Source organism: Notechis scutatus, chromosome 1 (assembly GCF_049901735.1).
Source record: "Notechis scutatus isolate UNSWTSFEM ecotype Mainland chromosome 1, rNotScu1.2, whole genome shotgun sequence".
NCBI lineage: Eukaryota > Metazoa > Chordata > Lepidosauria > Squamata > Elapidae > Notechis > Notechis scutatus.
In genome coordinates this window covers 244,871,228-244,895,564 of record NC_142009.1, presented here as the reverse complement: position 1 = coordinate 244,895,564, position 24,337 = coordinate 244,871,228, and the positions used below count along the sequence as shown (strand labels likewise).

The 24,337-nt window shown below is 40.8% G+C and overlaps 1 protein-coding gene across 1 annotated transcript in view; it reads right to left on the bottom strand.

Moving 5' to 3' along the window:
- Positions 1-9,670: 9,670 nt before the first annotated feature.
- RRAS2 (RAS related 2) overlaps positions 9,671-24,337 on the bottom strand; it is a 67,330-nt gene continuing 52,663 nt past the window's right edge. The window contains exons 2-6 of the mRNA XM_026668342.2: positions 23,360-23,447; positions 22,666-22,768; positions 22,041-22,149; positions 20,698-20,816; positions 9,671-11,825 (exon numbers count right to left, since the gene is read on the bottom strand). Coding sequence (XP_026524127.2) covers positions 11,738-11,825; positions 20,698-20,816; positions 22,041-22,149; positions 22,666-22,768; positions 23,360-23,447 — 507 coding nt within the window. The 3' untranslated portion in view covers positions 9,671-11,737. The remainder of the gene's footprint in view (positions 11,826-20,697; positions 20,817-22,040; positions 22,150-22,665; positions 22,769-23,359; positions 23,448-24,337) is intronic.

Below are 24,337 nucleotides of genomic sequence, written 5' to 3'. Positions count from 1 at the left end.
ATCAAGGATCTAATTTCCAATCAGCTCTGCTTCAATATCTTTATCTTTAATAATAACTTTAAGCAGACTTGGGAATAAAAGGGTGCATACCAGTCCAACCTGGTACCCTTATTCGTTGGTGTCCAAACTTTTGACTTGCCTGGGCTGCATCGAGAGAAGAAAAATTATCTTGTGTCAATATAAAACATATAATATAGTTAATAGCAGGGGTGGGATTCACATTTTTAACAACCAGTTCTGTGGGTGTGGCTTAGGTTGTGGGCGTGGCTTGGTGGTCATGTGACTGGGTGGATGTGTCTTGGTGGTCATGTTATTGGCTAGGTGTGGCCAACTCAATATCACTCACATCGAGGCACGCATCTCCTCGCCTGGCCTCTCATGACTGTGGGGATGCTGCAACAGTTGTAAGTGTGAAAAATGGTCATGTCACTTTTTTCAGTGCCATTGTAACTTTGAATGGTCACTCCACACAAGCAAAGTATCAGCAAAGGAGGGGAAAAAAACTCCAGAGAAGTTCCAGTGACAGGAAGTCTAGTCCTGCCAAGAACGTAATAAGGGTTAACAGAGAGGCAGTTTCTGTATGCAACACCAGAATGTTTCCTTCCTGCCTTCCTTACAGGATTAGGCCAGTAATTTGTTCTAACAACCAGTTTTCCGAACTGCTTAGAATGTTAACAACCGGTTCTAGCGAATAGGTGCAAACTGGTAGAATCCCACCCCTGGTTAATAGATATAAAAAAAAACTTTATAAACCTAACCCTTTATTTTTTTTTATACGGTCTTGAAGGGCTGCACTACTAGCTGTCCAGGCTGCATGAGGCCCATGGGTCACTGATTGGACAGTCCTACTCTTACTAAAAGGATAAACCACAGCCTAAAAATTATGCTTAGGAAATAAGCAAACCCAAAACACTGGGATACATAAAAGCCTTTTCTATTGTTTACATACCCTAACCTAATCCTTTGAGTTACTTTATGGGAAACAACCTTGAGGGGTTTTAGATATTACTGGGAAAGGCTGGTGCAAAAATGAAGAAGGCCTTAAAAACTCAGAGGAATAAATTATAAAGCCCTAGAACTCATGCCCAGGCATCTAGGGCATCTAGGGAAGGTCAAAGGAATAAGACACTATGGTAAGGGTTTAAAGTCAAAGCAATTTAATGTAGGAAACCACATATTGTTATTGCCTAGTGAAGAAAGTAAAATTACGGGCTGAGTGGCAGGGTCCATACATACCGCAGTAAAGAGAAGAATTGGGCCAGTGAATTATAAAATGGAACTGAAAAATGAAAAAAAAATCTCATCATGCTAATCTGAGGAAATGGCACAATAGTTCTGAACCTAGGATGGCTTTGCTTATACTGAAAGAAATGCACATTGGGTATAGTTTAAAATAGAAGTCCCCAGGCCCCAGTGGTGGGATTCAAATTTTTTTACTACTGGTTCTATGGACATGGCTTGGTGACGTGCTGTGGCTTGATGAGTGTGGCAGGGGAAGGATACTGTAAAATCTCCATTCCCTCCCCACTCCACTAACCTGCTTTCCAGCTCCGTTCTCCTGTGCAGGGCAACAAAAGAAGACCCAGCCTATCAGCTGGAACTTCAGGAGGCAGAGAACAGATGGGGGCGGGGCCAGTCAGAGCTGGGATTTGCCGGTTCTCTGAACTACTCAAAATTTCTGCTACCGGTTCTCCAGAACTGGTCAGAACCTGCTAAATACCACCTCTGGCAGACCGGCAGCAGTCCGCGGCCCACTAGAAATGGGCTGCACAGGCAAGCGTCATCCATGCCCATGTGGGATCCAGGCAATGTGTGAAACCATGCCACCTGGGTCCATGGAAAAACTGTCCTCCACAGAACTGGTCCCTAGTGCCCAAGAAGTTGGGGGCTACTGGTTTAAAAGATCTCATAATAAGCTCTTTGTTTTGATGAAAACAGTAAAACCCACTGGATGCCATGGCTTTAATTTAAAACCTCTTGGTGTACATCCAGTGGCACTTGACCTACTGACTGACTACAAGAAAGAAAAATAATACAGGCAGTTTGGGCTTTATTCTGACTTTGGGCTTTATTCTCTTGCTCTATTGCTAAGTGCCATTTATCAAAGAGATAACTCATTGGAGATCACTTCCTTCTGCTTTTTCTCCCAGGCACATACAAAGGCCCTTGAGCTTTCCTCCCACTAGGATATGGCAAGCAAAGTGCTAGTCTTTTGCCTCTCCCTATCCTTTATATCCTTTATTAGTTATGAGCCACGGTGGCACAGTGGTTAGAGTGCAGTACTGTAGGCTACTTCTGCTGCCTGCTGGCTGCCTGCAATTTGACAGTTCAAATCTCACCAGGCTCAAGGAAGCCTTTCATCCTTCCAAGGTGGGTAAAAAGGGGGACCCAGATTGTTGGGGGCAATTTGCTGACTCTGTAAACTGCTTAGAGAGGGCTGTAAAGCACCGTGAAGCGGTATGTAAGTCTAAGTGCTATTACTATTGCTAAAGCCTGGGTCACTAATCATCGCCCAGGTCATAGTCCAACTCTTAGGAATGCTCTCAAGCACATATAATGCTTCAGTCTCCTTCCAAAAGAAAGAAAGAAGAATTCCAGCTCGACCAAACTTTGAATAAATCAAAATAGTGATACACACACACACACACACACACACACACACACCTATATGCATATTTTGAAAGAGATGTTTTATTGCCCACGGTAACAGCTTCCCTTACTGGGGGCAACGTTGTGATCATGTTAACGGTTGTTTTGTTGCTTAAAAAAGGAATGGCAATGGGTGTGGAATGAAAGCCAAACTGAATCCAGAATTTCTCTCAACATGTGCAGGTTTATAAATAATGCATCAAGCTGGAAACAGAACCAGCACATTTTGTGTTTTCTCATGATATGTGACACACATTTGTTTTCTATTTCTGCTGATGCCTGTCAGAAAATAAAATAATGTTTGTCTTCCTTTCATTTTTCAAAGTCCTGCACGGAGCTGAACATTTCCCCAGCAGGATTTTTTTTATTCTGTTCCCCAGAAAATCATTTTCTATATAAAATAGACACAGCAGGTTGGATGTTGATGCTGATCCAAATTCTAAGTCCAAATAAAGTTCTTTAAAAACAAGTATCTTTCCATACGAATTCATTGCTGCACAGAGGGTGAAAGGCACCTGAAGTTATAGCTTCTGCATTGCTAACAACTCTGAATTGTTAAATTTCTAGATGCATGAGGGCAAACCAATGAATTATTATTTTTTGAGACCTAGGAGATGGCCACTGCCACACACTTAACTATTTATGCAAACCATGAAAGAACTTATATGGGTCTATATACACAATTCTACCACTGCACAGATGCTATTTCCAACTGCCTAGTTCCTTTTCTTATCTTTGTAATTAAGAGATGTAGGTTTCATGTTGTCACTGAGACGAACTATCCAGAATAACCTATACAGTCAACTTTCAGAAACACTAAGACCCAAATAAAGTGAACATGCTTCTCTCTGTTTGAATAAATCTGATCTTCGGCTTGACTTAAAACACTTTCTAAACAAGAAAAAAACTACGTTGTATTCATTGTTAACATATACACCTCTTCATCTATCTTTCCTAGAGATCTAGTTTCTGTGTTGGTGGGGAGAAGCAAATATGCCAACCACAAGAACTTGCAGTATGCTAATTCATCCTCTACATCTCTCTTATTTCTTAACCTGCTTCCTGTCAGATATGTCCACCTGTGGCAAATGCATCACACAAAGGCCTCCTCCATAAGGTTTTGATGAGATTTCCCAATTCCCTGGATTGTTGCTGCCATCTTTTCATGGCATGCCAGTGCACCACAAAGTTTTTATGGAAATTGGGGTTTCTGGGAAGCCTTTGGTGGGGGGAAAGGTGCTTTGGCATGTGTGGGGAATGCTTACAAATCACACATTTGTTCCAGAAGCTGCTCCTACTGTTTCCACCATTCACCACCACTTTGCTTCTCTTCATGTTTCGCAGGATCCTAGTAGAAGTAACTGATGGGGCTCTAGAGCAGGGCTCTCAAACTCGCAACCCGCAGGCCAGATGTGTCACGCCCAGTTTAGCACAGTGGAAAAAAGTCACACTATGTCATGTGATGCCACCGTGAAGTGAATTGGACACCCCTGCTCTAGAGCTAGGACAAATCTTAGGGATTGTCTTCCACTAGTATCGCCAGCTGAGACAGCAACTGGTCAGGGCAGGGGGCCTCCCATCTATCTTTGAACTGCTTGACCACTTCCATCCTTTTTTCCTTCTGGTGCCACAGATAATTCCCCCACATTTCTACCCCACCTTGTCATCCCCCCTTCAATCCTTTTCCCATCTCTTCATCCTTTTTCCCTCCTGCTTCCTCCTCATCCTTGTACTTTTCTCTCAAATTTCCTTGACACCAGAGAAACGTCACTGCAAGAAAATCCACTAAGATCCGCATTCAAGACAAATCTAGATCCGCCCACCAGCCTGCTGAGAAATGGATGGATGGTTTGTGCACAGCCCCGTTTTCTTTAGACCCACACGGATTTTGAGCCATCGTTGAATAGAATTTTGGTTTAATAAGTACTAAATGTGTTTCCTTAGCAAAGTTTCTAACTTGCTAACATGGAAATGGCATTGCCACTGTTCTTCTTAAAGAGAGTTCTTGAAGAATGGGTCCAAGCACTTTTGCCACTGAACAAAAAAAAAAAAAGCCATTTTTTTTTAAAAAAGGAAAATCATTCTGGTACCTTGTCTTATTTAAGCATTTACTTTTGATGTAATTGTCTTACAAACATACTTAATGCAGTTGCTGACCGGTATACACTGTTCTCCTTCCATTCCCACCGACTAGAACTACAAACAGTAAAAAAAAAAAAAAAAATTAACTGGCAGCCAAGTTTCTTCTCCCATTCCAATTGTTAAAAGAGAGAATGTTTCTGTCTGCTGTATGTTTAAGCCCCCTCTGCTGGACAAATAGTTGATTCAAATGTCAACACTTACAAGAAAATGGTTGAGTCAGAGTTCCCAGCACAATCTAGGTGAAGAACAATGCAAAGAACAATGCATGTGACAATGTATCTATGTGAGAAAGACCTTGAGAGTGAAGATGCTGCCTAGGGAACAGTCAGATAAGAGAGGACGTTGCCTGCAGCTGCATAATAAAAGAAAGAAGGAGGCAAAAAGTAGGTTTGTACACTTGTATAAAGACTTTGCAAGATTGTTACAATGAAGTAGAATTAGCTTATCTGATCATCTTTTTGGTCTGGTTTTCCTGGGAAGGCTGACATCAATCTTGCTAGTCTGGAAAGTTTGGGAGACTAATGGGCAAAAAAAACCACCTCCCACCATTATCTCAGGGGTTGCCACAAAGGAGAGGGAGTCAGCTATTCTCCAAAGCACCCAAGGGCAGGACAAGAAGCAATGGATGGAAACTAATCAAGGCAGTGGTGGGATTCAAATTTTTTACTACCGGTTCTGTGGGCGTGGCTTAGTGGGCATGGCAGGGGAAGGATACTGTAAAATCTCCAGTCAGAGGTGGTATTTGCAGGTTCTGCGAACAATTCAAAATTTCCGCTACTGGTTCTCCAGAACTGGTCAGAACCTGCTGAATACCACCTCTGAATCAAGGAGAGAAGCAACCAACAACTAAGAAGAAATTTCCTGACAGTTAGAACAATTGATCAGTGGAACAACTTGCCTCCAGAAGTTGTAAATGTCCAACACTGGAAGGTTTTAAAAAGAGATTGGATAACCATTTGTCTCAAATGGTGTAGGGTTTACTGCCTAAGCAGGGGGTTGGACTAGGTTCCTTCCAACATTGTTATTCTATTCCAGGGGTGTCAAACTCAAGGTGCTTAAATCCGGCCTGTGGGACTGGCCTGGAAATGTCAAAGGAGCGGCCCACGGTGCCTCTGGCACCCTTCCCCCGCTGCTGCCGCCCTCCAGCCCTCGAAGAAATCCAGTTTGACATCCCTGTTCTATTCTGCATTTTTCCTGCTTCAAAGCCAGTGCTTTCAAGAATTTAATTCCTCAGACTACAGTCATTTTTCCAACATTCAAAACACCAATTTTTTTAAAAAAGAGAGGATTTTCTCACAGCCAATCTGATCACACTGAGCTACAAAGTAACGATAGTAAGACTTTTTTGTATGTGTGTGGGGATAGGGGAGCACCAACATTTCTGTAAAATATACCTTATTACTGTTATATCATAACATCATCAGATAGAATGTTGTAAAGTAAGAGTAGCAAAATAATTGGTTCCTGCCTTCATGGAGCTACAATATATACTTCATTGAATGTAAGACACACTTATCAATGACATTTCATATCTACTTCCTTAGTTTGTTGGAGGAATGGATTGAATTTTTCAAGGGCTTTACAAATGAGGTGGAATAAAAAAAAAGACAGTGATAAAAGGGAGGAATCCTGTATAGATTAGAAACCAAAATCAACATTTTGCTATTTTTTTGTTTCCCTTCTTTTCTTGCATCTGTTTCCTTCATATTGAAGTGTTACATAATTTTTGGCTCCAGAGTGCAAAAATAATGCCTGGATTTATTTTTAATGATACAGGGCCCATCTGTGTGACTTGAGGACACTGGAAAATAGATTTCTTAACATGTATGTTCATTTTGGCTGCCACACACACTGTGACAATCTTAGTATTACTATCTCATATGTGTGTGTCTATATGGAGGGCCATAAGCGAACAAAACTTCTGGGCAGCATTCCAATATTCTCACTGGCCACATTCACATACAGCATGCTTGATCCAATCAGCCACTAACCCAATCCAGGGTCTTTATTAGAGATTTTGATAGCACAGAATCAAATTTGAGTCAGAAATCACTTTTTTGGAAATATGAAGTACCTGCTGAGTGTCTCCAGGATGAATCTAGCATCTCATGCATCAAAAGAGTAAATCAGCCATCTACTCTGTAACTTCTCAGCTAATATTTTAGCTTGATTGCTATGCTTTTTTTAAAAACTTATAAAAATGTTTTTTTTTTAAGAAAACCCATTACACCCTTCTACCCATTGGATACCCTCCAGAGATGGCAAAAAATCTCTTACTGCAAAGCCTCAATCCAATCAGTTAGTCACATCAGCTGAGAATTCTGGAAAATGTGGTCCGGCACTCCAAAGTGCTTCAAGTTAGAGCATCCCCATAGCGCAGTTTCTTGGACTAAATGCACACCTCCCAAGGTGTGAGTAATTAATATGAACCCTATTCCATGTGTAAGGCACTTTTTTTAAAAAAGAACTGCATTGTGTTCATTCTGTTGGACTGAAAACTGCACTTGGAAAAAATTACAACGAAACCAGCAGAATATTGAAGACTTCAGATGTACCATGGGGGAAGAGAAAGCCTAAGTCTTAATGGCTTGTGTCTCCTTGCCCCAATTATAAGAGAGATGTACCTGAATAAATTATACCTCTTGATTTTTTTTTACTTGTGATTGTTATCATGTTCCATGGTCTCCTTGCAAGGTTGACTTGACCATTTGCTTATTGCTCCACAGAACATTTTGGAAGGTTATATATTAAAAGTACTGGGAATTCTGGTCTGGACTAACAACAGGTCTCTACTTGAAAGGTGGGATTTCTGGCCCAGGAACAAACTTGAAAAATAATGTAGGTTGCAGTCTGCATTTCATGTATATCTATCTCCACAATTCTTCTGTGGGCAAGCAGACTGAAACAAGCTATTTTGCTTTAGTATTTTTCATCCTTACTTCTACTGAAGTGGGACATGCAATTGACACTTTAGGGCTACAAGTGAGACTCAATTCCAGTTTACTTTTGTGCTGTGGCAATTGCCTAACATTAACAGCTGGCTCTTATTCTTCCTTTTTCCGGATGTGACTGAATGGACCCTGTTCCTGTGGTTGCTGAGGGAAAAATTCAGCTAGAGTACCGGCTATTCGTTCTGACCATCTGAAGCTGCAGGGAAACAGAATTATGAATTACTTCCCTCTCTTCTCAGTGAACAACCTGAACTACAACTTCCACCCAGGGCTGGGATTCAATTTTTTTAACAACTGGTTCTGTGGGCATGGCTTAGGTGGTGGGTGTGGCTTGGCGGTCATGTTATTGGCTGGGTATGGCCAACTCAATATCACTCACATTGAGGCACGCATCTCCTCGCCTGGCCTCTCATGACTGTGGGGATGTTGCAACAGTCGTAAGTGTGAAAAATGGTCATAAGTCACTTTTTTCACTACCATTGTAACTTTGAATGGTCACTCCACACAAGCAAAGTACCAGCAAAGAAGGGGAAAAAATCTTGAGACGTTCCTGAGACAGGAAGTCTAGTCCTGCCAAGAATGTAATAAGGGTTAACGGAGAGGCAGTTTCTGTAAGCAACACCAGAATGTTTCCTTCCTGCCTTCCTTACAGGATTAGGCCAGTAATTTCTTCTAACAACGGGTTCTGCGAACTGCTTAGAATGTTAACAACCGGTTCTAGCAAATAGGTGCAAACTGGTGGAATCCCACCCTTGCTTCTACCCCATCAGTGAAATGGAACTGTGTAGAACTGCCAAAAGTGCTACAGGAAAGGAGGCAAACAGACAAACCACCCAATTCGTCTAATTGTTTCTCCATACATGCAATTCTTGGAAGGTAATTGAAGGCTTCACCTAATGGTTTTCATTTTTCTCAAAGGAATGTTGGATGCCACTGAAGCACAATTTTTCAAAATGGGAAAAGAAGTTATCAATAATTGATTGCATTCCAAATTTTTTAAAAAAAGTTGTACAAAAGAGAGTTAATGTGTACTGTGCTTGACTAGTTATTTTAGCAGTATAATGAAGTGCTTTCTCTAACTTTAAATTTATGCAAGCATAATAGAGCAATATTTAAAAGTGTACAAGTAGATATAATTTACACAAACCACTTACATTTCAGACCACTTTTTATGAAATTATTGATCCCACATTACTCTCACCATTCCACCTTTTGTTTGCATGTTATTTAAACAATTTAAGAGCAGGAAGATTCGGGGAATGTACCACCTTTAGTGTCTAAGATTAGGCTCACAATGAAGCTTGTTATTCTGATTTTTCTTTTCTTTTCTTGAGCTGAAATCCAAAAATCTATACTCACATAGAATTTAACTGATCTTTATAAAATGTCAGTTTCTCAGCTATTACAATTTATTCTTCTTCCTCTGGAGATTGGGCAGTGTGTTTTGAACATACATTAAATCATCACCTCTATAACCAGAAGGGATTTACCAAACTCTGAACTTTTCTTCCTGGGAATTAAAACCCGAATTGATTTTTTTTAAATTCAGTGGATAACACCTATGAAAAATGATACGAGTCCTAACCTCTCCTCAAAGAATATTCAAAGATGGCAGAGAATCATAAACACATGCAGTTTTATAAAAATTGTATATTTTTGCAACATAGCAATGCTCTAATAAAGCCACATTAATTAGGCCTGATTGACTTGGTTGTGGATAGGTGCTCAGAGCTTTGAGATGGGACAAAGGAAAAGACGTGATTGTTAAGCCATCACATGAAGCAGACTTTTCTGCAGTCTATAAAGTTTGCGCAATGTTTTCTTAAAGTTCTACAATCGCTGTAATGAGATAATTGATTTTGCAATATGGGAAAACTTCTTACTGACTGTCATCAGTACAGGAAAGCCAAAAACAAACAAACATGAGATTTCAATATAATTGTGCACTTTAATGTATACATCAATCAGTTACTCATCAAGGAAGAGCAAGACACCAGGAATCTGGCAAAAGATTCCCGATTGTTTTTGCCACTGTACACTAATGTTGCCCTCCTTACTCAAAAAGAGCAAATGTTTCTAAATGTATCGTATTTGCTCCACTTGGTTTTGTAAATGACAGCTCATGTGTACTCACTTGGTTAACCTTAGCTGATTTCAAAAAGTTAAGCAGGATCAAATCTGGTTAGTCCTAGTAGGAAAGACTACCAGGAAATACTATAATAGAGTTGCATTTTGGTCTGAAAAGTTAAAAATCTCAGGAAGCAGCAGTGGCACATCATTTCCATACTGTTGCCCGAATTATATGAATGTGTCCCTAATGTCACAGGGAGTGGAGGTTTTATTTATTTTATAAATATGTAACTACAGTACCAGAAGCTGTATTAAGGAGAACCATGGCCTCCTACTGCAATTGTGCTGTGAATGTGTGTGCAGTTCTAAAATATTTCATGCTCAAGTTCTGTTTCAATAATTTGTTCAGTATATGGTCAAACATAATTTAAATTATAAAGCAACTCTGTTCAGTTTTATATTATAGATGAATTTGGAACATTCTGACTGGCCTGCTTTTTAAGTAATTTCAGCCTGAAAATGATTATTTGAGGTCTTTTTCACCTCCCCATTATGGACCTGTCATTTATCGCCTTAAAATCAGTCTAATGTTACTTAAGACTATACTGAATAATCAAATAATCAAACTTTGTGAAATAATCAGTATGGCACTCATTTACAATTTCAGAAAATGGCAAACTATCAATACCATTAAGTATGTAATCCCACAGAGTAAACCCAAAATTCTTAACCATAGTTAGCATACTTTAAAGTTGGATATTGCCCACTGAACTGAACATTCAGTTAAACACTTGTACAGTTTAATAGTTATATAATGGTCAGTCATTTGTGAAGCATACGGAAGGGTGTTTTGAAAAACATGATACGATAATGGCTACTGTATATTGGGCAGGCATCTGTCTGCCATCATTCAGTAAAGCTGGAACAAGAAAGAGGTTCTACCACAGTTCTACAATTCTTGCATTACGTAGTTCCATCAGTTGAAAGTATACTGTGAGAATTAAATACTCATCTTTACATATACACAACTTATGCTGTGAAAGCATATTTGCTTACAAACATATAAAAATACTTGTTAACTAGTTTGATAGGAAAATAATGTATAAAAGTATATAGCAAAAAACATTTAATCATCTGACAATGGAAAGAGCAAAATCCTCTTTTTATATTACATGGAAAACAAAAGCTACAGATTAACTTTTCTGGAATCTCCTACTTGGAAATACAAAAGGAAGACACAATTTTATTCCAAACCATGATGTAACATTATTTAAAACTAAAATGCTCCAGTCCATAATGAGCCCAGGTATTTGGCCATAAAGCTGTAATACTAATAATCCTGTAGCTATTGCTGGAGCCATAAAATAAATACAGTAGACGGTTGAGCACTGGAAAAAACTGCAGCATAAACAAGAGCTGTAACACAAAACTTTGCCAATGAAATTCAGTGTATTGGCTTCCTGTAAGGCAGGCTGAATTTTGTTGCCTAATCTAATCAAAGGGTAAAACCTCCAATCTACTCTTTAAAAAAATACTCTACATATTGATTAGAGAACTCACTCTCTTTCGAGTATGATCGACAAAGATCTCACTGGGGAGGGGTGGTGGGAGATACCATTTTAAGCTTCAATAGATTCCTAAAACTACCTTTTGTCCATTGTGAATAAAACTCCACAAAGTGCAATTTTCTTGACATAAGGAAAAAGAATTTGGGAGCATTAAAAGAAGCCTTAGTGTATTGACCTCTGATGTGAGATGACTAAGGTGTCTTCTAGGTCTGGACCAGTCTGATTCTTTCCAACTAAGGCTATTTTGGTGACCATTTATACAACATGCACACATGAAGCAAGACAAAACATCAAGACACACAGGAAGAAAAGTGAGGGGAATTAATCTGGCAGTCGATAGCTTGTTTTAAAGGATCTTTAGACGATGACACAGTGGCACCCTTTCTTGTCCTTCTCCTTCCTCGTTGGCTCTGGGGAAGGAGGACATTCTTGTTCTTGAAATTTCCTACGGAAAAAAAAAAAGAATTCAGATAAGGCTTAGGACTTCAATCCTTCTGGTTCCACATTTAAGTCTGCTTAGCTTATGCATTGCTCCAACTATCTCTGATTGGATCATACAGACCAATGCCAGGTGGTTCCTCCCATGCACCCATCCCTCCAAAATTGAATTTTAGGAATTAATGGAGGAAGATGTTATCCATTTAGTCATGTCCAAATCTTGGTAATTCTATGGGTCAGGTCTCTGCACAATCTTGCATTACTTCTTTGAATTATTTTATGCTTTGGCTGGTGCCAGTTTTGATGGTGTCCACGTTCTTTGGTTGCCTGGTTGTACCACTCACTCTTCTGCACATAATTGCTTTCTCCAGTGAATTCCCCCGCATGACATGGCCCAAAGTAAGTGGGATGCAGTTTTGTGATTTTTGCCTTCCAGTGACATGACTAGTGTTAGGCATTCCAGTATTTGCTTGTTAGTCACCTTTGCTGTCCAAGGAGCGCACAGGAGTGTCCTCCAGCACCACAACTTAAATGAGTCAATTTTCTTCCTGTCTTGCTTTTCTAAAGTCCAACTGGAATTCACTGAGTCCAGACTAATTACAGCACTTTGCACCCACATAAAAGTAAAGTGGATGGAAGTGAATTTTTTCACAGTGGATGGATTTAACTGAGATGGGCCATTTAGATAGTTGTTCACATTTTGCACAGAACTTCTTGTCAGCAATATCCTGAATTCTAGCATCCTCTCTTACTATACTATAGCATATCCTGCAAATATTTAGTTGGCATATTCTACTTGTATGTTCCAGGCTTAACTTTTCTGGTCATATTTCAAAGGATTGGACATTGGATTTCCAATATTTTAGACTCAGGTTGATATCACTGTTTAATCACAGAACCATCCTAAGCCCATCACAAAATAATAGTTGCGGGAAGTAGCAAGAAGATAATCCATGCAACCTTTACAGAAAGACCAAACTTGAAAACAAACACACAAACATAATAAAGGACTGGTTATGACAATGCAGCCTGACTATATAGCTGCTCCTAAAAAAAGATATTGTAGGAGAGAGAGGAATGTAATATCTATTGCCTACTAACAAATGCCTCATATCTAGAAACTTCTCTAGAACCTTTCCAAGGCTTCTCCCTGCAAACCCAGCCCCATTCAGAGATCTGATCAGGGTCATCTGTTTTATAGACCCCCCCCAAAAAAAAAATTAAGCACAATCTTTTCCCACCACCCCAATGCTAGACCATTCCAGTTAAGTTCTGCCTGCTTAATGGACAGGGAGATCTGTAGTCACACTAATGAATGAGTATCATCAGGAAATCTGTAGTGAGCTAGGCTAAGATGGCTGCACCGGTGTACAAAGAAAGCCTTAATAATTTGGGATCAAGCAAGTCTCCATGATATCAGACTCTTGGGTCTCTACAATTTTTGCAGGGATTTTTTCCCCTGTGTTTTAGTGTTTAGATGTAGGTTGTGATGCTGATGTCCTTTTCCATGGACTATGTTTCAGAATCACCTCTCCTCTGTAATACCTCAGTAGCGATGGATTTCAGGTATTGTACAACACATCTTTTTTTTATTTTTTTAACCACTAACTCCCCCTGATATTGCTATCTGAATGGATAGTTCTTCATTTTATTTTTATTCTTCTTGACATTAGAATGATATTATTGTTTATGTAACCCAGTTTGGGTTACTTTCTATGTGAGATGTCATATCCAAAGACTTTAATTTAAAAAAATCTTAGCAGAAGTATAAATTTCATAATGCCAACAATATGGATAATGATATGATAAAAAAAATATGATAACGTTAATAAACAAAGGTCTCTGGTATATTCAAAGTATTTAGCAGCAGGCCATTTTTATTGATGACAATAACAAAAAGCAAGGATGGTAAAGAAAAGAGATTCCAAACGTTGAGAAAAGTTCCCTCCATCAAATTGGGAGTTCTGAACAAAAATAACTTTCCAAAGAATGTCATGCTAATAGTAAAAATAAGCACTCTCTTTTAAGAAACTGATTAAAAATGAACTGAAAACTGATTTGGAAGAAACTGTTTATGTTGATTCACTGTTAGAGTTACATTACTGAAAAGAAAGTTGGTCTTACCTGAAACGCATCTTCTAGCTGTACGGGAGGAGAATCCAAAGCATGGGCTGTCTCCTGCTTCCTTGCTTAAAGACAGAGTCAATCAAAGTTTAGTCCAGTCCCCTTTCCACTGCGCATGCCCAGTTTTTGATGAAGCCTGATGATTGACTTGGAGATTTCTTGGTGCTCTTTCTTGACCATTCCGTGCTCAGGACTAACTCTCTAAGGGTGGGATTTGGATTCTCCTTCCATACAACTAGAAGATGTGTTTCAGATAAGCCCAACGCTCTTTCTCAGTTGTACTAGTCAGAGAATCCAAAGTGTGGGACGTATCCCAAGCTAATTGTCCTGAGAGTGGGCCAACTCCTTGTCCCAAGCCCCCATCTCCTGCTCTTTGTAGCATCCTTCTTCCAAAGGATGCTTCCGCTGATGCGAATGTATCCAGTTTATAATTTCTGATGAATGGAGATGGTGATGACTACATTGCAGCCCTACAGATCTCTTCAATCAAGGCCTGTGTATTCCATGCCGCTGATGTGGCTGCACTCCTGGTTGAATGTGCCGTTATCTTACCCGGCAACTGCAATGATTGGCTTTCGTAAGCACTTGTGATACATGTCCTGATCCATCTGCCTATGGTTGACGGTGAAACTTTTTATCCCAACGAACTCAGTCTAAATGAAATGAACAATCCCTCCATTTTTCTAATGGGTCTTGTTCTCTTAATATAAATGCGTATAGCCCTCTTTACGTCTAAGGAGTGCCACTTCTTTTCTAGGCTATGGACTGGTTCTGGGCAGAAGTCTGGTAGCACTAACTCCTGCACTCTATGGAATGTAGAATTGATCCTTGGGATAAAGGTCGGATCTACCGTATTTGCCGGCGTATAAGACGACTTTTTGCCCTGAAAAACATGCCTCCAAGTGGGGGTCGTCTTATACGCCGGGAGGACTCCGACTCCCACTTCGAGCTTGAGTTGCAGCCGGGAGGGAGGCTGGGGGAGCGGTGTGTGTGTGTGTGTGTGGCGGGTGTCACTCGCCACGCGCTGCGCAACCTTTCCCCCTCTTCCTTCCTTAGCGGTGTGGGGAGGAGAGGATTCGAAGATCCTCACGTGCGGCGTACTTTTCTTTTTCTTTTTTTTTTTGCACGCAGGTTTTGCATGCGGGCGGCTGTAGGTTAAGGATGGGGAGCCCCGGGTGGGTTATCAGGTTTTACGGTGCTTCCAACATGTGCGAACGGTGGGAGAGCGGAGAAGAGAGCGGCGAGCGCCCGCTGTGTGAAATCCTGCCGTCAAAGCAACACTGGGGAGGCAGGGTATAAATTTACCAGGTTAATGTAGCAATGGTGATTAATGCCCAGAACATTGTTTGCGGGTATTGGGGTGTGTGTGTGTGTGTGTGGTGGTGGTGGTGAGGAGAGGTTGTCCTTTGAATGCGGAAAAGTAGGTGTGACCTTGTGTAGGAAAATAAAGAGATCCTTTTTAGCGTGTTTGGCTTCTTTGCCTCCCCTCGTTCGTTTTGACGTGGAGATAATGGTCTTCGGGCGGGAGGGAAGAAAACGGTAGCTGGATCATTTCAAATTTCACTTACTCTCCTGCCTCACTTCAATATGTCTGAGCGACTCCAGATACTGGAAGACTTTTTGAATGAAAGTGTTACCTCCATTTTTTTTTTTAAAGAGGGCCACTTGGGGAAAAAAAAAAGATTCTAAGGAATTCCTTGTTTCTTGATTAAAGAGAAGGCATTGAATATACTGTTCCTTGGCAGCCTTTTCAGTGTCCGGGTTTTTGGTGTGTGTGTGTGTGTGTGTGTGTGTGAGAGAGAGAGAGAGAGAGAGAGAGAGAGAGAGAGAGAGAGAGAGAGAGAGAGAGAGAGAGAGAGATCAGCTGTATTGAGAAGAGAACGTTTCCTGTGTTCTCATTTTATTTACAACATATTTTACGCTTAATGGTAAGCAATGAAAAATATTTTTAAAACTCATTTCTAAACTCCATAGCTATTTGCATATTCTTGGTTCAAAATTGGATTAGCTCATTTCAAAATTGTCCAAAGCAGAAAAGTGCGTCAAAAAAAAAAAAAAGTGCAAAAGTGGAAGGTGTGTGGAAGAGGGGTAGTCTTATACGGCGAGTATATAACAAACTCTATATTTTGAGTGGAAATGTTGGGGGGTCGTCTTATACGGCCAGTCGTCTTATACGCCGGCAAATACGGTAATCTTAATCCTACCCTGTTTGGGTGGACTATACAGAGGTATAGTCCACCCAAAATCACAGATAATGGTGCTAGCTCTGATATTCTTCTGGCTGATGTAATGGCTACTAGGAAGGCCACTTTAAGGGTGAGTGAGGGTAATCCCACTGACCTCAGTGGTTCAAAGGGCTCAGTCATGAGCACTCTCAGCACCCTTGTCAAGTCCCAAGTGGGGTACCTGTGTATCACTGGTGGCTTTAGATTGGTTGCTCCCCTGATGAACGTGTGGATTAGGGGATGTCGTGACTCTGAGGTTCCGCAACCCAATACTGATGCTGTCGCAACTACCTGCCTCCATAAGGTGTTAGGGGTTCCTTTTCCAAGCCTTCCTGGAGAAAGTCCAGCACTTGTGTAACTAACACTGAGGTTGGGCCTATTTGTTTCCTAGAACACCAGGTTCCAAATGCTCTCCAGGTAGCACCATAAATTCTGTTGATCGATGGCCTCCTGGAGGCCTGGAGTGTTTATATCACATTGGCTGAACACTCTAATCGCCTTAGTGTGGCCCTCTCAAGTGCCATGTGGTTTTTTGAAGCCATTGTGACTCCAGGTGTCATATGAATAGAATACCTTTATTGTCATTGCATTCCACGAATACAATGACATTTGAAAGCTACTCCAGCACAGTGCTCCAGACACCACATCACAATCACACTACAGAGTATTTAAAAATTAAAATAATTATAATAATAATAGGACTAAATCACATATGCACTGTTTGATTCAAGACAATTACTGCCTTAGAAAAGAAACTATTTCTCAATCTATTAGTCCTCATTTTAAGACACGCTGGCTCCCTGGTTCAGCTCTACCCTGTCTGGGGGAATTCTCCATGGTCTGGATACCGACAAATCTACTAGATCTGCGTACCAAGACCTCCTGGGCCAGTGAGGTACTACCATTAAAACCTCTGCCCCCTTCCTCTATCATTCTCTTGATTACCCTTGGTACTAAAGGAAGTGGGGGAAATGCATAAAGCAGCCCCTTTGGCCACGCTCCTTGGAGCGCATTGGTTCCTTCTGCTCCCTGTGTTGGAAATCTCAAGTAGAATCTCGGGAGTTGTGCATTTGCTGGGGTCGCAAACAGGTCCAGGACTGCTCTCCTGAATCTGTGCAACTGTTCCCTGAACAGGTCCGGGCGTAAGCGCCACTCTGAGTGGTCGACGGTTGTTCTGCTGAGCCAATCTGCCTGAATGTTCTCCACTCCTGATATGTGTTCCACCCTGATCGATAGGCCCAATTGCTCTGCTTCTTGCATGAACGTTAGGGAGTGAGTACCCCCTTGTCTGTTGATATGTGCCTTGGTGGTCACATTGTCTGTCAGGATCAACACATGCTGTCCCCACTATCACTGACTTGAAGGCCCTTAGAGCCAGGTGAGATGCCCTGAGCTCTAACCAGTTGATGTTGTTCCTGAGATCTGACTGAGACCACTGACCCTGTGTAATCTGGTTCTGACAGTGGGCCCCCAGCCTACTAAACTTGCATCTGTTGTGATAGTCAGTTGGATGGGTTCCTTGAACCCACACCCCCTCATCATGGCCTGTGATCTCCACCACTGGAGTGACTGCTTCACTCTGGGAGGAATTTGTACCTTGGTTCCCACATTGCCCTTGCCTGCTCTCTGGTAAGGTAATAGGAACCAATGCAAGGTCCTTGCGTGCAGTCTGGCCCAAGGTACTATCGAGATGCACGATATCATCTTTCCTAATAGTTGTGACAGTAAGTCCACCCGGGGCTGTAACCACTTGATGTATTGATGACCTTATGCTGCCCTGTCGTTCCTGTGACAGGTAAACCTAGCAGGAGTTGGTGTCTATTACTGTTCCTAAGTGTTGTAAATGCCTTGTCGGTTCTAAGTGGCTCTTTTCAAAATTCACCAAAAAGCCATGTTCTTGTAATGTCTGCATTGTGGTTTCTAGATCGCTCTTTGCTCTTAGAGTCGATGTTGACTGTTTTAATATGTTGTCCAAGTAGCATTGGATCTGTATGGGCTTTGTCCTGAGAAAAGCTGCTACCGCTGCCAGTACCTTGGTGAATGTCCTTAGTCCCAAGGATGGCTGAATGGTAGAGCTCTGTATTGGTAGTATCCTCCTGCGTAACCAAACTGCAGGAACCTTCGGTGCCTTTTGGTAATAGGTATGTGTAGGTACGCGTCTGTGAGGTTTACTGATGTCAGGACATCTCCCTCCCGGATGCTCCCTAGTATAGATTGCAGGGATTGCATCTAGAATCTCTTGTACACTATGTGCCTGTTTAGTAATTTGAGATCCAAAATTGGTCTCCACCCACCCACCCCACTCGATGCCTTTTTTACAACGAACAGGTTTGAGTAGAACCCTTGTCCCTGTTCGTTCTCCGGTACCACTTGTACCGCCCGAATGTCCAGCAGATGTTGCACTGCTGTTTCCATAATTACCCTTTTGGCTTTGTCTCTTGGCATCGGGCATCTTCTGAATGAGTTCGGGGGTGTGGAGAGAAATTCCAGAACTAGGCCTCTTCTTATTGTGTCTAGGGCCCAGTTATCCATTGTTGTTGTCTCCCATCGGTCGGTGAATAGGCCCAGTCTCCCGCCAATGGAAACGTTGTTTTGGCTGTCACTTTGTATGCCGGAAGGCCCTGCTGGTCGAACTCTTGAAAGGCCGTCTACCCACCCACACAAAGCCTCCAGCGTTCCCTTTGATAGGAGCAGGCTCAGTCAAGGCTGAGCGAGCTCCAAAAACAGCCATACAAGCCTGCCCAAGAGAAAGGGAGGCTAGAGTCCATACTCAGTCTAGGCTGAGCATACTCTTAAGTGGTTAGAAAGAGCAACCGCATTTGCTGAACCCCAGCGTGGGCGAAGCTGCCGGAAAGAACGAAGGGATATATTATGGCTGATTTTTCTGAAACGGAGGCAGGGGAATGAGAAGAGATTTTATAATGTGGAACTAGTGGATCTAATTCTAGTTCCCATGATAGACAGTCCTGTGGCAGCCTCCACGTCAGCTACAGTGCTGGCTAATGAAGCTGAGGATGGTCTAAAAGAGGAGAACAAGAAAACGGAGCAGACCCTTCAAAAGGTTCACCATGCTGCAGCATGGTCTATAAAGGCAGCATCCATGACATCTTTTTTCAGCAGAGCAGTCCTGATATGGCTTGAGAAGATGAAGAAAAGGCTACCACCTGGCGATCTTCGATTGCAACAGGACTTGAACAAAATAGTAGCTGCAATGGAGTTCATAGCAGACACCACACTCAATGTGGTCAAGTATGCAACTAAGGCCATAGCAACTTCAGTGGCTGCAAGGCGCCTTGTTTGGCTATGTCACTGGCAGGAGGATCTGAAACATAAATGGAAGCTGGCATCAGCCACAGTTAAAGGGGACAAACTTTTTGGGGATGCCATTGAGCCATTATTGATAAAAACCAAATACGAGGAAGGTCTTGCTGAGGAAATTTCGTCAGGCAGATAGGCAATCTTCACCATATACACCACAACAGCCCTTTCCTTCCACTGGGTGGCTTTAGCCACTCCCAATTCCCACAGAGGCAGTACACGCAAACCCCTACTAGACATCCAGACAGGTCAGGATTTAGGGATAGGGGTGGGAAGACGGCCTTTCAAGAGTTCGACCAGCAGAGCCTTCCGGCATACAAAGTGACAGCCAAAACAACACACCCATTGGCGGGAGACTGGGCCTATTCACTGACCAATGGGAGACAACAACAATGGATAACTGGGCCCTAGACACAATAAGAAGAGCTCTTTAAACAGCTCCCTTTGCCTTCCTACAGCAGACTGCCGGTCTTCCCCGCTTTCTCTTCGCCTCGCGACTACGGGATGGCCGAAAGCTTGTTAACTAGCCCTCCTTTCTCTGCTAGCCAATCGAGAGCCTGCCCGCTGCTGCCACTTGCCTTTTAAGTGGCTTGGTCCGCGATCCCGGCTCTCTCTATTCGCGTCTTCCAATTACTCACAGTTTGCTGACTTCCACTCTTTTTCTTTCTCTTTAATTCTTGAAGAATCCAAAGCATTATTACTATTTTTTCTATCTTTCTTTCTGAGCACTCTCTCCTCGTGTCCTCTGCATGAAGATGGAGTCAAAAACTGGGCATGAGCAGTGGAAAGGGGGCTGGACTAAACTTTGATTGACTCTGTCTTTAAGCAAGGAAGCAGGAGATAGCCCACGCTTTGGATTCTCTGATCCATACAACTGAGAATGGACTCATTTTTTCATCTAAGGAACAGACATCCTATAACTCTTAGCAAATTATTTACGTGAGACACAGAAGATAATGCTGTTGAGATTACTACATCTGAAATAATATACCTTCTGCTTATAAAGAGAATTCAAATGCATTTTATACTAAGTTTGTTTGTTTTTTACAAAAACATGCAAATTTTACGTATGACTGTGACCCTTTCTGTATATAAAACAATCAAAGAATAAACTCCATGAATAATAAAATGGAAAGAGAAAGGAAGAAAATCTATTTTTTTAAAGAAAAGAAATTAAAATGCATTTCTATGCATTCGCAATTCAAGGTTTACCTTATAACTCGGACAAGTTCATGAAAAGCTTGATCTACATTGAGCCGTATTTTTGCTGAAGCTTCCATATAGGTTACTTTCAACTGCCGTGCTAATTGCTGACCTTCCTCCTGTGTTACCTGAGAACATAAAAAATATATATGCTGTATGTAACAGCAAACACCAATGTGTTTGGGTAACCAGAGTACCTAATTCAGGCTCTGTCCTAACCATGAAACAAATTCTTATGCTGGCATGCAATTTCTCCCATCAACTGTGATTAAATCATTTTGATCAGTAAAAAGGCATTTTAATTTGAGCCCACAAGAGACTAAGCAAAGATAAAGAGTGTCAACCAATGAAGCTTAATAGCCAATTTGTTGTAAGAAATTAGGCTATATAAGTGCGTACATAACAGCATTCTTTATCAATTACGACACTAATAATGGACATGGTGATGTGATAATGGACATGGTAACATACGAATGGACATAGTGTTCACGGGGAGAGGAGAGCAAGTGATTATCATGTGCATCATGTACAAATTATGTACTGTATATCATCCACCATACATTGCATGGCATTTGCATAACATTTTCATGGCACCTGGGACATCACTTCAACAAGGCATCCATGATGCTGGCTGTTGATGGGGAAAGGGGAATAAAAGTATCCCCCCTAAGTGCCAGCTACTTTCATTCACAGGAAGAGACTACTCTTCTTCATCCATATTGCTAAATGACTTCCTCTTTTGCATGCTATTTGTTTCAAAATAACTTCTCTCTTTAGTTATATTCTACTAAATCAATTTTCTGAAAGGGTTATTATTATTACTACTACGAATGAAAAACAATCCTCAGTCTCTAATGCTATGAGTAATTGTTGGTATCGGAAATGCTGGAAACATAACTGGAAAGAGACTCATGCTTTAATAATGATGTCATGATCATTGTCTCATCGCTTAGATATTGTCTTGAATAACATTCAAATGGCAATTGCTCAGAGAAGAAGTTGATTTAATGCAGAAATGCTTTCATAAATTAGGAAAAATGACTTCCTATCTAAATATTTAAGTATGAAACTTCTAAACTGCAGAGTAAGACCACCCAATCTATTTTGGACCAGAATGTAGTTGCTAAAAGTTGACACCAACTTGATGGCAAATAATTAATCCATCAAGAAGGTAACCTCCTTTAAAAAAAATTAGAGCAGTACCTCTTCAGAGTTGCAAATGGAAGCATTCTATCTAGCGATGTCAAGAACTGAACCCATTGCCATATATTCTTCTATAGTAGTATTCTATAGTAAAAAAACAACAACAACAACCACATTTATTTGGCATTTTGTTCCTACCAAATTCTTACCTGTCTCTGATGGTCCAGATCAGCTTTGTTTCCAACTAGAATCATAGGGAACTCATCACGATCTTTTACTCTAAGAATTTGTCTTTGAAATTTATAAATTTCTTCAAAACTGGGAAATAAGGGAAGAAAAACTGTTAGGAACTATCCAAGCTAGTAGTTCTGTCATCTCACAATCCTTAACAGAGTAACAGAGTTGGGAGGGACCTTGGAGGTCTTCTAGTCCAACCCTCTGCTTAGGCAACCATTTCAGACAAATGGTTCTCCAATCTCTTCTTTAAAATTACCAATGTTGGAGCATTTGCAACTTCTGGAGGCAAGTTGTTCCACTGATTAACTAACTGTCAGGAAATTTCTCCTTAGTACTAGGTTGCTTCTCTACTTGATTATTTGCATCTATTGTTTCTTGTCCTGCCCTGAAACACTATTTTGTGATGATAAAGCTATACTCAAGAAAACTAAATCCACTATTTCCTTGATTGAACTGAGTTAGTCAGACATTTCTATGGATTTTTGCAGAAAAAATAATTCACTGTGTTGAAAACCAGGACCAAATACTCCTAGGTAATCTGTGTAGGTTTATTCTAGCCACAGTAGATATGATAGATCTCATACAGAATTCAATTACCTTCCTCTATCTGTGACTGAAAAGACAAGCAGAAAGCCTTCCCCGGTCCTCATATATTGTTCCCGCATGGCTCCAAATTCTTCTTGGCCTGCTGTATCTAGAACTAAAGAAGACTAGTTAGTTTTCCTACCTAAAAAACTTTCTTTACAACCTCCAAGCATTAACTGTAGTTTAAATTTGTTTTTAAACACTAAGGGCATATTCTCTTAAACTAAAGATGCCCGCTCCCATGCCTTTCTGTTATACACTCCAATGCTTCTTTTAAACTTTGTCTCCAGATTAACTGCAATATTGAAAATCAACAAAGAGGAAACTTCAAACAGTCAAATGTTGGGAGGTACAATAGGGGATGTTTCCCTGACATACCACACATACTTTATTTAATCTTTAAAAATTAACTCTAACATGACTTTGGGGGAAAGCAAACACAATGTTTTCTCCATCCTATATTACTGTTCTCTAATAATTCTATACACGGGTGGTAGTGTGAAGACTATAGAAAATCATTGTTGAGAAGAAATGGAGTTAATATGCTCCTCCTTCCATGTATATAGAGGCTTTACATGCTTACAGAAACTCAAGAGAGGAACAATTAAAGAAGTGAATACAAATAATGAAAATGGCTCTGGTTCTTAAATAAACATTCCACACCCAATCAAACTCTATAGAGGGACAAAATGAATAAGAAACTTACTATCTAATCTTGCTGCCCTTTCATCTATTACACATTGCTTTGTGTAGGAATCTTCAATTGTGGGATCATAATCTGTAACGAAGTACGACTGCAGAAAAAAGAAGAAGAAGAAGAAGAAACAAGCACATTAAACCCCCAAGTTATTGTGAAACCATCAACCAATCCACCAGCATGACTCCAATCCTGAAGGAGAAAAGAAAAACACTGCCATACAATCCTTCATGCCCCCAGTCCACTGAGCTGAATATCAAAAGAATACCATGTTCAAGTGTATCAAAAGCCATTTGAGAAGTCTCAAGGATGAATTTACCAGTGTCTGGATTCTTCACATGAGCCCATCCTGGAAGCTAATGGAACTAACAGGTAGTTTTTTCCCAACAGCCCAAATGACTTTTTCTGCTTCATCCAGTGTCCACCTGAATGCCATTGGAGACATTTATGAGACTGAGATTTGTAATTGTTCAGTCTGTGCCTTGTGCGGTAGAGGGGCAGCATCTTTTTATACAGAGAGATTGGGGGAGTGATGGGGGTATATTGGCACGGCTGCCATAATGCCTGAAAAGAATACACTTTCCATCCAAGCCATAGGCTATGTCAGAAGTGTATTTTAGTGAAGGTTCATATGTGTGTGTGTGTTTGTGTGTATCTATCTATCTATATCTATCTATCTACATATATCTACATATATCTACATATATCTACATCTATCTATCTATCTATCTATCTATCTATCTATCTATCTATCTATCTATCTATCTATGGTATTCAGCTTTGTTCGGGTATTTTCCCACGTCATTATAGTTGTGCTTTTAAAGTTGTAGCGACGTTTCGGCAGAATCTCATCTGCCATCATCAGGCTTGTGTATTGTGTTCGTCTACATATATATACACTGTAAATACATATACACACACACATACACGTTGCAAACAGAGTAACTAGATTCTGCTATGAATCCTTATAACTATCATCCAATCTCT